This window comes from Pan paniscus, chromosome 1 (genome assembly GCF_029289425.2).
Source record: "Pan paniscus chromosome 1, NHGRI_mPanPan1-v2.0_pri, whole genome shotgun sequence".
Lineage (NCBI taxonomy): Eukaryota > Metazoa > Chordata > Mammalia > Primates > Hominidae > Pan > Pan paniscus.
Genome location: NC_073249.2, coordinates 183,581,702 through 183,594,029, shown reverse-complemented (window position 1 = coordinate 183,594,029; position 12,328 = coordinate 183,581,702). Strand labels below are relative to the sequence as shown.

General features: G+C 48.1%; 1 protein-coding gene across 15 annotated transcripts in view; it reads left to right on the top strand.

Moving 5' to 3' along the window:
- Positions 1 to 12,328, top strand: part of CFAP57 (cilia and flagella associated protein 57) — an 84,764-nt gene that overhangs the window by 46,422 nt on the left and 26,014 nt on the right. For all 15 annotated transcript variants that reach the window (XM_055094363.2, XM_055094359.2, XM_055094335.2 and 12 more), the window contains 6 exons: positions 3,371 to 3,526; positions 5,360 to 5,453; positions 6,092 to 6,282; positions 6,811 to 6,984; positions 8,033 to 8,191; positions 10,959 to 11,102. In XM_055094363.2, coding sequence (XP_054950338.2) covers positions 3,371 to 3,526; positions 5,360 to 5,453; positions 6,092 to 6,282; positions 6,811 to 6,984; positions 8,033 to 8,191; positions 10,959 to 11,102 — 918 coding nt within the window. The remainder of the gene's footprint in view (positions 1 to 3,370; positions 3,527 to 5,359; positions 5,454 to 6,091; positions 6,283 to 6,810; positions 6,985 to 8,032; positions 8,192 to 10,958; positions 11,103 to 12,328) is intronic.

Here is a 12,328-nt window from a genome sequence, read left to right as displayed (position 1 = left end):
ATTCCATAAAGGTGTGTTTTGCAGAGATATGAGTGCATAGCTCTGTGTTACGCTTCCTAAGGGAGAAGCTGAATGGATGATAAACACACAAGGCTCATGGAGGATCGCAAAGCTACACAGTCATTGCTGTTTGTCCAGAATCTTAAGTGTGTTTATTGAACACCTACCATTTGCTAGGCACTGGGGATGCACATGTGAAAAGACAGTTGTGGGCCCTGTGACATGACCAGGAAGCCTACAGTCAAGTGAGGGATAGAAACAAGTAAAGCCATCAGAGCAGCAATACAACACTGCCACAAAGCACGGTGACAAGCCCCTGGCATTCGCTGGAGATCCCTTCCAGAGCTCCCTAGAATTTTCTGCAGGAAAAGCAAAGAGAGAGAAGAGGATGAGGGAGGGCCCCGTGAGAGTGGGGGCCTGATCTGCTGCAGAAGGAACATTTCCTTTTCTCTGTTATCTTTTCTGTTCTTCCCAGAGGGTAGGGGAAGAGGCCAAATAGGAGACAGCAGGCTGAACCAAAGGCCTGAAGGTGCCCAAGCTGGCTTCTGACCACAGCCCCCAGATGGGCCTGACAGTACCGCTGCCAGGCTGGAAATGACTTGTGCATATACTGCTCCTTCTTGAAACTCCCTTCTGTCTTACCATCCTTGTGACCACACTCTGTTCCCTGTAAACCTTTCTGACTCCTCCTCCCCGCTTCTGTCCTGGCTCTTCCTCCGCCTGTCCCTTAAAAAGCATGTTCCCAGAATTCCCAACTCTCTTTATATTCCATTATAGTCTAAGTAACTCTCAGGCCATGATTTACCTTCTCTGCCTAGGATTTAGAGAGGGGTCTGCTGTGTACCTGACACTATACTAAGGTCTGGGATTACAGAGATAAAAGACATAAAGCATCCTTTAGCTGATAGCCTGGGAAGAGGGCAGAGTATCACAAAGAAGGGAATTAAACGTGCAGTGGAATGAAGTGTCATGAAAGAACGATGCTGTGGGAGCACAGGGGAAGGAACTTGGCTCAGGCCAGGTGGTGCCAGAGGACATGAGCCTTGCTCAGATCCTTCCAGGACAAATGGACAAGGGCCAGTGAGCAATGAGCAGTGAGTGTGTGCAGAGGGATGAGGGAGTGGTGGTCTGCAAAGCTGCTCCTAGTTAGGTTGTGCCAGAGAGAAGGGCTGAAGATGAAGCTGGAGAGAAACAGGTCAGGGGGGCCTTTTACACCCTGCATTAGGCTGGACATTGTTCATAAGGACCATTCATAAATTTAAGCTGGGGAATGACTTAACATGATTCGCATCTGGGAGAGATTAATCTGCAGCAATGTGAAGAATAGATGGAGGAAGGACACTGAACAAGGACCTCAAACACAGCATGTCAAAGGCCGGGTCATTCCCATGGATAAATATATCCCACTAGCCAGGGCAGACCCCTGGGATCATTGATAAGTATTCATTCAGTGCTGACCATGCTGCTAGTTTTATGCTAGGTTCTGGGGATAAAGCAGAGAAGCAAGACAGGCCAAGCCCCACCCTCAGGTACCGGTCCTTCTACCTAGGAGACAGCCTTCATCCATGATCCTTACCTCTCCACCCCACACCCAATCAGGCACTATCCTCTCTAAACTCACTCTCTCCAACCTCTCCATTCCTCTCCGGTCCCCTCCCCTACCTCAGTCCAAACCCTGTCTGTCTCTCACCTGGTCTATGCAGTTGCCCCCCACCCACCCCAGCAACTCATCGTCCTGCCTTTGGTCCTTCCTTAATCTAGTCCGTGCTGCGTACCGCCGTTGGAGAGATCGTTATAACACCAAAGTCAGCCTGATCGGGTTCGATGAGGACCTTCGGAAGCCCTCTAAGATAAAATTCAAACTTCCTAGCATGGTCTACCGGGCCCCTGATGGTCTGACGCAGTCTTGGCTGCCCCTTCCTATACATCCAACCTGTGCCATATCACATGCAGTGAGTGCCTTGGCCAGGCATTCCTGCTCCATCCTCTCTGACTTTGCACGTGCAATTTGTGCTTATCCTTCATCTCAGTACTTCCTGTGCACCAGATCCTCACTAGTCTGCTGGCCAGGAATGCAGAAATGTGCGTAATCCATTCCTTGATGTCAAGTCGTTCACAGGTGGTAGAGGAGACAGACCAGAAATGATGAGATAGGGATGCACGGGGTGTCCCCATAGGTAAGCAAGAAGAAAACACTGCATTCTGACCCACTCTGTCATCAACATTAACTTTTTAAGGAAATGAAGGGTGTGTGTATTATAGTATTTTTAGAAAACTTTGGCATCATTGAGTACGATGGGAGAAGACACTAGGCCGGGTGCGGTGGCTCAGTCTGTAATCCCAGTACTTTGGGAGGCTGAGGCAGGAGGACTGCTTGAGCCCAAGAGTTCGAGACCAGCCTGGGCAACATAGTGAGATCCCCATCTCTACAAAAAATATAAAATATAAAAATTAGCCAGGTGTGGTGGGGCATGCCTGTAGTCCCAGCTACTTGGCAGGCTGAGGTGGGAGGATCACTTGAGCCCAGGAGGTCAAGGCTACAGTGAGCCATGATCACACCACCGCACTCCAGCATGGGTGACAGAGTGAAACCATGTCTCAAAAAAAAAAGAGAAAAAAAGGAAGAATAAGAATAGGCATAAAAACCAGCAAGACAGAAGAGTTAGGACCTATATTAAAGTACTAAAAGTGAGTCTAAGAAGACATCAAGAGGGACAGATTGGCAGTACTGAGAACCACCCAGCTTTGGGCACTTACCACAATTTGTAATAATGTGTTTGTCTGGCTGCCTCAGTAGACTCTAAGTTACATGGGGACAGCCATCATGCTTCAATAAATATCTTCTGAGATCTTACTCTGTGTTAGACATTGTTCCCGTACTTGGGATATATCAGCAAACAAACCCTACAAAGATTCTGGTCTATGTGGAGCTTAAGTTCTGATGGGGAAAGAAGAATAAAAACAATAAACAAAATAATAAGTAAATTGTAGAAAGTGCAAGATCTAAGGAAATAAGAAGTAGAGCAGAGTAAGAGAGGTGATGGGTCCTGGGAATGGGAAGGGGTTGCAGAATTAAACAGTGTGGTGCAAGTCAGCCTCGTCAAGCAGGAGATGCTTAAGCCGACTTGAATGAGATGAGCGCATGACTAGCACAATGTAGTAAAGATTTTTTGAGGATAGAGGAGGAAGCTCATATGTCTCCTCATTTTTAGCTGATGTGCCTTCTGGGGAAAAGATGACAAGTTCTAGTTGAGACACATTGAGTTTGAAGCTAGGCAGAGCTGCAGGTCTCAGGTCAAGGCCGCAGGTTTAAATATTCTGAGTCACCCTTACTGTCAGTGTTCTTGATCCTTCTGTCCTTCTCCCAAAGGCTCAGGTTATGTTGGAGCTAAAGACTCGTGTGGAGGAATTAAAAATGGAGAATGAGTATCAACTCCGACTAAAGGACATGAACTATTCTGAGAAGATTAAGGAGCTAACAGACAAGTTCATCCAGGAAATGGAGTCCTTGAAAACAAAAAACCAGGTCTGTTTAAGAGACTGACCAACAAGCACAAATAACAAGAAATTTCCACTTTCAAGACAGGACTGGCATATACTGCCCAAGCTATGCTCAAACAGTAAGATATGTGAAAATGTCCAATTTTAAAGCATAGTCGTTGATATCAGAAATGCTTACAACTGGCCAGGCACAGTGGCTCATGCCTGTAATCCCAGCACTTTGGGAGGCCAAGGCGGGCAGACCACTTGAGGTCAGGAGTTCAAGACCAGCCTGGCCAACGTAGTGAAATCCCATCTCTAGCCAGGCATGGTGGCGCGTGCCCATAGTCCCAGCTACTCGGGAGGTTGAGGCATGAGAATCATCTGAACCTGGGAAGTGGAGGTTGCAGTGAGCTGAGATCGCTCCACAGCACTCCAACCTGGGCAACATAGATTCTGTCTAAAAATAAATAAATAAATAAATAAAAAGAAATGCTTACAATCAATTGCTAAGTGAAAAAAAGCAGAATATAAACCACTTTATGGTGAATGGTATTAATCGGTATTAGTGGTATTAACAGATTAATTAATCTGATCTATAGTAGTAAAATACATATAGAAAATAGATAACAGTATAATTATCTCTGGAAGTTGAGATTACAGATAATTTAAATTTTGTTTTTCATACTTTTTGTAATTTCCAAATTCTCTACAATGAGAATTATGATTAGGAGAAACTTATTTAAAAACAAAATGAAAAGATAAGAAAAAGCAAAAAGATAAGAAAATCAAAGCATAGATGGAGAATAACTAGCAGAATACTGATTCCTGGATTGTCAGGAAGTTAAATAAAATTAGTCTACATGGCCTTTACATAGTTAGATTTGGTCTGGGACTCTCCCAGATTCTTTTCTTTGTTCTACACAAATCTGGACTCCTATCTAAAATCCCCACTGGGCAAGGTGGCTCACCCCTATAATCCTAACACTTTGGAAGGCCTAGGCAGGAGGATCGCTTGTATCCGAGAGCTTGAGACCAGCATGGGCAACATAGTGAGACCCTGTCTCTATGTAAAATAAAAAATGAGTCTGCCATGGTGGCATCTGCCTGTAGTTCTAGCTACTTGGGAGGCTGGGATGGGAGGACTGCTCGAGCCTGGGAGGTGGGGACTGTAGTGAGTCATGATCTCTGCACTGCACTCCAGCTTGGATGACAGAGCGAGGCCCTGTCCCTCACCCCCTAAAAAAATTCCCAATTATGTCCTTGAGGGATATTTGTTTCTTTAGTGTCTATGGGTCACAAAGTTTGGCTAAAAAAAAAAAGAAAGAAAAACCTTGGCTATTAATTGTATTAATTAATTCATTTTATAATTTTATTCATTTAGCCAACAAACATTTATTTGGTGCTCTATATAAGCCAGGCGCAAAGTTAGGTCCTGAAGATGGCACACCACCTCCAACTCGCCCCCCAAGCCTGCAAGCTTTCCTGCTCAGTTAAAGAAAACACTTCCTCAGAAGCTTACCCATGAGCACACCCAAGGATTTTGTTGACAGCAATGTGCTGGCAACAGAGGATTCAAATGAATCCCTACTTTTTCACCCAGAAGTCCTTTTGACACGTGTCCAAAACTGAACTCATCATTGACAAACCCATTTAGTAGCAAGAATAGAAATAGGAACAGTATAGAGCTTTTAGAGCAGAATATAACATAAATGAAAAGTGACAATGTGGTTGCTGCTTCATAGAACAGTGCTTGGTGCAAAATAAGGGCTTGAGAAATGTTTGTGAGTGAAGGAGGGTGTTACTTGTGAAATCAGTTCTTGCCCTAGTAGTGCTTTCAGCAGATGTGTGTAAATGAGGAAATGTGACTCTGTTTTAGGTCTTAAGAACAGAAAAAGAGAAGCAGGATGTTTATCACCATGAGCACATAGAAGACCTCCTAGACAAACAAAGCCGGGAACTGCAAGAGATGGGTGAGCCCACAAGTAGAGGCCTCGTTGGTTAGGGTTGGAAGAGCTAGGTTATGGGGAAACACTCAAGAGTCCCCCAGACATAGTAGAAGTCTCAGGGAATATGGCTCTGTCTAAAAACAGGCTACATGTATCCCCTGGAACTCACTGTGGTTTTCACTTCTGTGTTTTTACTCATTCACTAAGCACATTAAACACCTATTGCATGAAAGTAGGAGGCACGGAAAAGGTCAAGTTTGGAACCTGATAGTCTTGCCTTGGGTCCCAGGCTCACCACGTACTTGCCAGGTGCTCTGGGAGTCACCTAACCTTACCGAGCCTCACTTTGCTATAAAGCAGGAGTCCTAATACTTATTTTTCACACTCAGGATATTCTTCTTGGCCCTGAGTCCCCAGATACCACTTTGTGCTTTCCTGGAAACTTTTCTTCCCAGAGCAGGCAGGCAGGGAGTTTGGCTACCTGATGAGATGATGGGATGAGGGGTTGGCAGCAAGGAAGCCAGGCAGGCATTTGAATCTTGGCTCTGGAGGCAGCTGCTCCAGCTGGTGCTGGAAGGGATGGGAGAGCGCCCAAGGCTCCTGGGTGTCCCTGAAGCAAGTGCTGCTCTCCCACCTGAAATACCATCCTTGCTTCTCTCCAGAATGTTGCAACAACCAAAAGTTGCTTCTAGAATACGAGAAGTACCAGGAGCTGCAGCTCAAGTCCCAGAGGATGCAGGAAGAGTATGAAAAACAGCTCCGGGATAACGATGAGACCAAGAGCCAGGCCCTGGAGGAGCTGACTGAGTTTTACGAGGCAAAACTGCAGGAGAAAACCACCCTTCTGGAAGAGGTACTCACAGGAAGCCATGCTGTGCCTCCCTTTCACAGAGAAAAGCCACCCATTCACTCAGATCTCCATGGCATAGCCACTGTATGCCAGGATGTGTTATACACTGGGTCAGACATGGTTTCTACCCCCAAGGAACTTATATCTAATGGGAGAGACAGCCAAATAACATCGCAAATAAATATAACATTATGACTGTCACAAGTTCTGTGAGAGAAAAATATAGGAAGGCTGGGTGTCCAGTGAACAAGACCAAAGGAGAACAGGGATGGGGTGTTGGTAAGATTGGGGTTGAAGTGGTGGAGCATGAGGCCTGATTTGGTAGGAAAAGAGGGGAGGCAGGAAGACAGGACAGACGGGAAGAAGGTGGACAGGTCAAGGGCCCTGTGGCCATGGTCTCCGTTTCTGGAATGACACTCGCCTCCGACTCCCTGGGACAGGTCCCCATGCTCATCTCACCTCAAGCCCTGTTGGCACAAAGGTGTGTGAGTCCCTTCTCTCCTGACCACACGCCCACTCTCTCTGAGCCAGGCACAGGAAGACGTCAGGCAGCAGCTGCGGGAGTTTGAAGAGACCAAGAAGCAGATTGAGGAAGATGAAGACCGAGAAATCCAAGATATCAAAACCAAGTATGAGAAAAAGCTTCGGGATGAAAAGGAATCAAACCTGCGGCTCAAGGGAGAAACAGGCATCATGAGGAAGAAGGTAGCAGGCTGTTCTCCAAGAGACCTGGGGTGGGCGAGGGTGTTGCAGAGAAAGCTGGGGTGGGTGGACTGACCGGCCTGGGGGTGCTGGCCAGGGTCCTGCCTGTCCCCATCTTCAGCGAGCAGGCTGGGAGAAGAGCACCAGCCAGTGCACCCTCACGCAGACGGACCCTCCCCACCTCGTCCTCGGAAAGGCAGCTGCACGGGCTTCCCTGCTCTCCTTTTCACAGGATATTGGGGTTCCCTGTGTGCAGACAGAGGCTTTCTAGTTTTCACTTACTGGCAAGTAGGATTCAGTTAATGTTTTCTGAGATAACCCTCCGATGGAAATGGAAATGGAAATAAGGTCTTCTGGGGATGAGATAGATGAAGTCTTGGCCGGGAGGCATCCTCGGGCTCTTGGTCCAGGGAGTCATGGGCGGCTCCTGTTCAGCACCACAGGTGGGAGAGGGAATGGGGGTGTAGGATGCTTAGTTTACAAAGTGGGGAAGATGTTTTTAGTTCACTCACCATCAGGGGTGAGGGAGGATTCAACTCAGTTTCCCCAAAACATTTAGCCCTGGAAAAGCTAAGTTCAAAGCAAGCTGAAGTTTCTTCCTATTAGAAAGCACACTAGTAAATCCAGGGAACAATCAGTCTTCCCTTCTTGGTCATGGCTAAGATGGCTCATCAGTTAGGGCCCACTTTCTGTGACCTTGATGCAGTGTGGATCCCAGCTTTTCAAGATCAGTGTGGTCATAGAAGTCTCTGGTCCACTTGGTGTACCGGTCTCTGGAACCTCTTGTGAAGACAGTCAGTCCTCTCATATGGGGAATGGGCCTGGATGTTATGGGACAGAATACTACATCATCCATTTGGCCTGGGAAATTCCTGAACTGTCCCAAATGCTCCAGATATTCACTCCTAAAATCCCAGAAATGTTGAATGCTAAGTGTTTTCAGTCCACAGAAGGTGGCCAGTGGTGGGGAGCCCCTTACACTGAGACAGTGGGAGGGATGGAGATGAGTTCTGACTTTAGTGGTCTTTGTTGTTGCTGTTCGCTTTTCTAGTTCAGCAGCCTACAGAAGGAGATTGAAGAACGAACCAATGACATCGAGACCCTAAAAGGAGAGCAGATGAAGCTGCAAGGAGTCATTAAGTCTCTGGAGAAGGACATCCAAGGCCTCAAGCGAGAGATCCAGGAAAGAGACGAGACTATTCAAGACAAGGTGACAGCTCTCCTTCTGTCTTCCCTCAGCTATGGCCAGATGGGCCAAGGCGAGGAAGGCAAAGCTCAGGGGAGAGAGGGTCCCTAGCTTCTCAGGACGCATTTCTTTAACTTGATGGGGGAACCAGCCGTCAGTGAAGTGCCTGTTGTGTGCTTGGCACTGGGCTAATCACTGTCAACACATCACATTCAGTTCTGCCAACAACCCAGGGGGCCTGAGAACCCAGTGTTATGGTTCGGGAAGCTGAACTCCAAGAGGCTGGGTATCTTGCCCAGGGTCACACACTTCAATAGGTGACAGGCTGCAATAAGAACCGAGTCAGCTGACTCCACTGCTCCAGGCATCCTTGGAGGCGCTTCTCCATGGGCTGGGGACAGCTCACTTGCCGCACTGACCACATGGTCCCCCTGTCGCAGAGGGACTCTCCTGGGATTGACCCTGTCCAGGAGGCTGCCTCCACTTTTGGGATGCCTTTCTTACAAAACACTCAGACGACAGAGACATCACATTCTGTGGGGCAGATACCTCAATACCCAGTATGTAGTATCATCCTCCTGAGCACATCCAGATTCCGTGCCCTCCTCTCCATCTCCCCTGCCACTACGGCCCAAGGCAGGTGGAATTCTCCAAGGGCCAAGGACGTGGGCTTCAGTGTTAGGGAACTAGGTCTGGCACAGGTTCCATTTATTGACCATTGCACCTCGAGCAACTTCTCTAAGCCTTCATTTTCTCACCTATAAAATGGGGATGATAACCACCTCAAGGGGTCTTGTAAGGATCACATAGGATCATGGGATCATGCCTGGATGTCATTTCTGCATGTGAGTGTCGGTGTACATATCCAGGGTTTTGTTTGTTTGTTTGTTTGTTTGTTTTTAGGGAAGATCCAAAGCTCTGTTCAGATTCTCAAAGGGGGCTTTGACAAGAAAGAGACAAAGGCCTCCTCACCTAGAAAGTGGCAACAGCCTCCTAAGCAGTCTAATGGCCTCACTTCCCATCTCCCACCACCATGGACTGGCAGGGTACAGGTGCAATGCTGCCACTCTCCTGCTCAAAGCCCTCACAGCTCCCCATTGCTACAGCAGGGGTCAGCACGCTCTTTCTGTAAAGACCTAGGTAGTAAATATTTTTGGCTTTGGAGGCCATGTGGTCTGTCTCAACGAATCAACACCGCTGCTGTAGTGTGAAACCACCCATAAACAAAACATTAGTCAATTAACTTGGCTGTGTTCCAGTAAAGTTTTACAGAAATAGACGGCAGGCCCAATGTGGCCCACAGGCTGGAGTTTGCCAACCCCTGGCCTAGGAGATAAATTCTGAACTCTTTCCCCCAACATGAAGACCCTCACCTCCCTCCTCTATTTCCCCAGCCTCACCTCTCACTTCCCCCATGAACCACCGCTTGGCTCTCAAGCCAGTCATTCTCAGCACCCTCAATATATACTTCGCCTTCTGTGCTTTACAACATTTATCACATTTTAGGCTTAGATTTGCTTCTGTGTCTTCTTTCCCAACTAGTGTTTTCTTTTAAGGGCAAGGGACTGTGTTGTATTTATATTTGGAAACCCAATACTTGACAAAAGATCTTCATTCAGTAAATGTTTGATGGATGGATATACTTATGTTCTGATTACTATCACCGTGCAACAAATTAACCTTAAAACTTACTGATTGAGGCCAGGTGTGGTGGCTCACGCCTGTAATCCCAGCACTTTGGGGGGCAGAGGCAGGTGGATCACTTGAGGTCAGGAGTTCGAGACCAGCCTGGCCAACATGGTGAAACCCCATATCTACCAAAAATATAAAAATTAGCCGGGAGTGGTGGCACATGCCTGTAATCCCAGCTACTCTGGAGGCTGAGGCAGGAGAATCGCTTGAACGTGAGAAGCAGAGGTTGCAGTGAGCCAAGATCGTGCCACTGCGCTCTAGCCTGGGTGACAAAGTGAGACCCATCTCAAAAAGAAAAACTGAGTGATTGAAAGCAACTATTTTATTCTGCTTACAGGTGCTACAGATCTGGAATCTGGACAGGGTACAAAAGGATGGCTTATCTCTGTCCCCGATGTCTGGGGCCTCAGCTGGGAATACTGGGGGTGACTCAAAACAGCTGGAGGCTGGAAGATCAACATCCAATGTGGCTTCTTCAGTCACATGTCTGGCACCTTGGCAGGGGTGTCTGGGAGGCTAGGCTCAGCTGGGTCTTTAGATCAGAGCCCCTAATGTGCCCACCAGCCTGGATGTCTCAGTGTAGTTGGACTTCTTACATAGCAGATGCCCTCCCCCAATGCAGGTGTCCCAAGAGAGCCAGATAAAAGCTGCTTGGCCTTTTTTGGCCTAGCCTTGGAAGCCACACAGTCTCCCTTCTGCTGCATTATTTGGGTTACAAACAAGTCACAAGTCAAGGCAAATGCAAGGGAAGGGGATTCGCTTCCACCTCCTGATGGAGAAGCAGCAAGGTCACGCTGTAGAACAGCTGGAGTGTGGGGCGGGAGATGCTGTGGGGGCCATCGTTGGAAAATACCACTGTTCACAACCTAATATGAATGAGTGAGTGAATGCATGAGAGTCCTTGTACAGAGGCTGAGGGGTCTGTGCTGTAGCCCCATGGGGGGAGTGCCAGCCTCTGTACTGACGAAGGAAGGAGAGGAGTCTCCTGGTTGACCTCTTCAACCAGGAGAGTCACAGGCTTCGTGCTCTTTTGCCCTAAAGGGCTGCAGTATACCAGGGCCTTACAATATCTCTCACTTCTCTCTCATCTCACCCCCAGGAGAAGCGAATTTATGATCTGAAAAAGAAAAATCAAGAACTAGGGAAATTCAAGTTTGTGCTTGACTACAAAATAAAGGAGCTGAAGAAGCAAATAGAACCTCGAGAGAATGAGATCAGGGTGATGAAGGAACAGATTCAGGAGGTAAGAAGCCGTTTGCAACACTCTGGCCTCTCAGACCCTCTGTCTCTTCTTCCACAATTGGCTAGCTGGCCTCAGGGACTGAGGAGAAGCTCTCCTCACAGTCCTCTCTGCTCCCAAGGTGTGTGCAGCCTCCAGTCCACAGGGGTGCAACAGGGAAGGCCGTGGCCCCGCTGCAGGCTCAGCTGTCCGAAAGCAAATCGCTTGGGAGTTAACTTGCCGCGGGACCTGGAGATGGGCTTTGGCCCTACCCGTGCCTCAGTGTGCGGTGTACTGTGCCCTCCTAAGCGAGATGCAGCTATTGGGCATTTGGCCACCAGAGGGCAGTGTGTACTCAGCCAACAGGCTATCCTTCTAGTTCAGCATTTTTTTCTCAAACTGGAAATGTTGGTTGAGACCCCAGGTGAGGCCATGGTGTTTGGACTTCATCTGATAAGGAATGAGAAGTCATCAGAGGCTCTTGAGCAGAAGAGTGGCATCATTAAGAATATGTTCTGGGAAGCAAACAGGATGAAGGTAGAGAGGCGAGATTAGAAGCAAGATCAACTGGACAAGGGTTTCTGAGAATCCTGTGAGGTCCCCCATGCCCCCCACCACACGCCACCTTTCCCTGCAACGTGTGTTGCCCCATCAGCCTCCCCTGCTGGGCTGACAGTGGCGTCCATGTTGATCTAAAACCGAATTCTTGATTTTTCTCTCCCCCTTCCTCCAGTTTTCCCTCTCTCAGTTAGTGGTCTATGATCCACCCAGTTACTTAATGCAGAAATGCAGAAGTCTTTCTTGATTCTTCACTTCTGTTAACTCCTTATCCAAATCATCACCAACATCTATCTGATCAATTTCCAAAACATATCTCACATCAAACCCTCCTTTCCCGCTGCTGCTATCACCCTGGTACAAGCAGCCACCATCTCTTATCTGGACTGGACTCCAGCCTCCAGTCTGGTCTCCACATAGAGGCCTGAGTGAACTCCCCAGTGGGGTCCCATCCCACCTACAATAAAATCCAAAGTCCCAGTCAGGCCCACAAGGTCCTGCGTGATCCAGCCTCTCCCTGCCTCTCCAGCCTCCTCTCGCAGCTCCCCCTCCCTGCTCCAGCCCACTGACTTTCTGACAGTTCCTGTAAGTCACGCTTTTCCATCTCAGGACCTCTACAGTGCTGCTGCCTCTGCCTGGAAGGCTCTTCCCCCAGATCGCGACATGGCTGGCTTCTTTGCATCTTTCAGGTC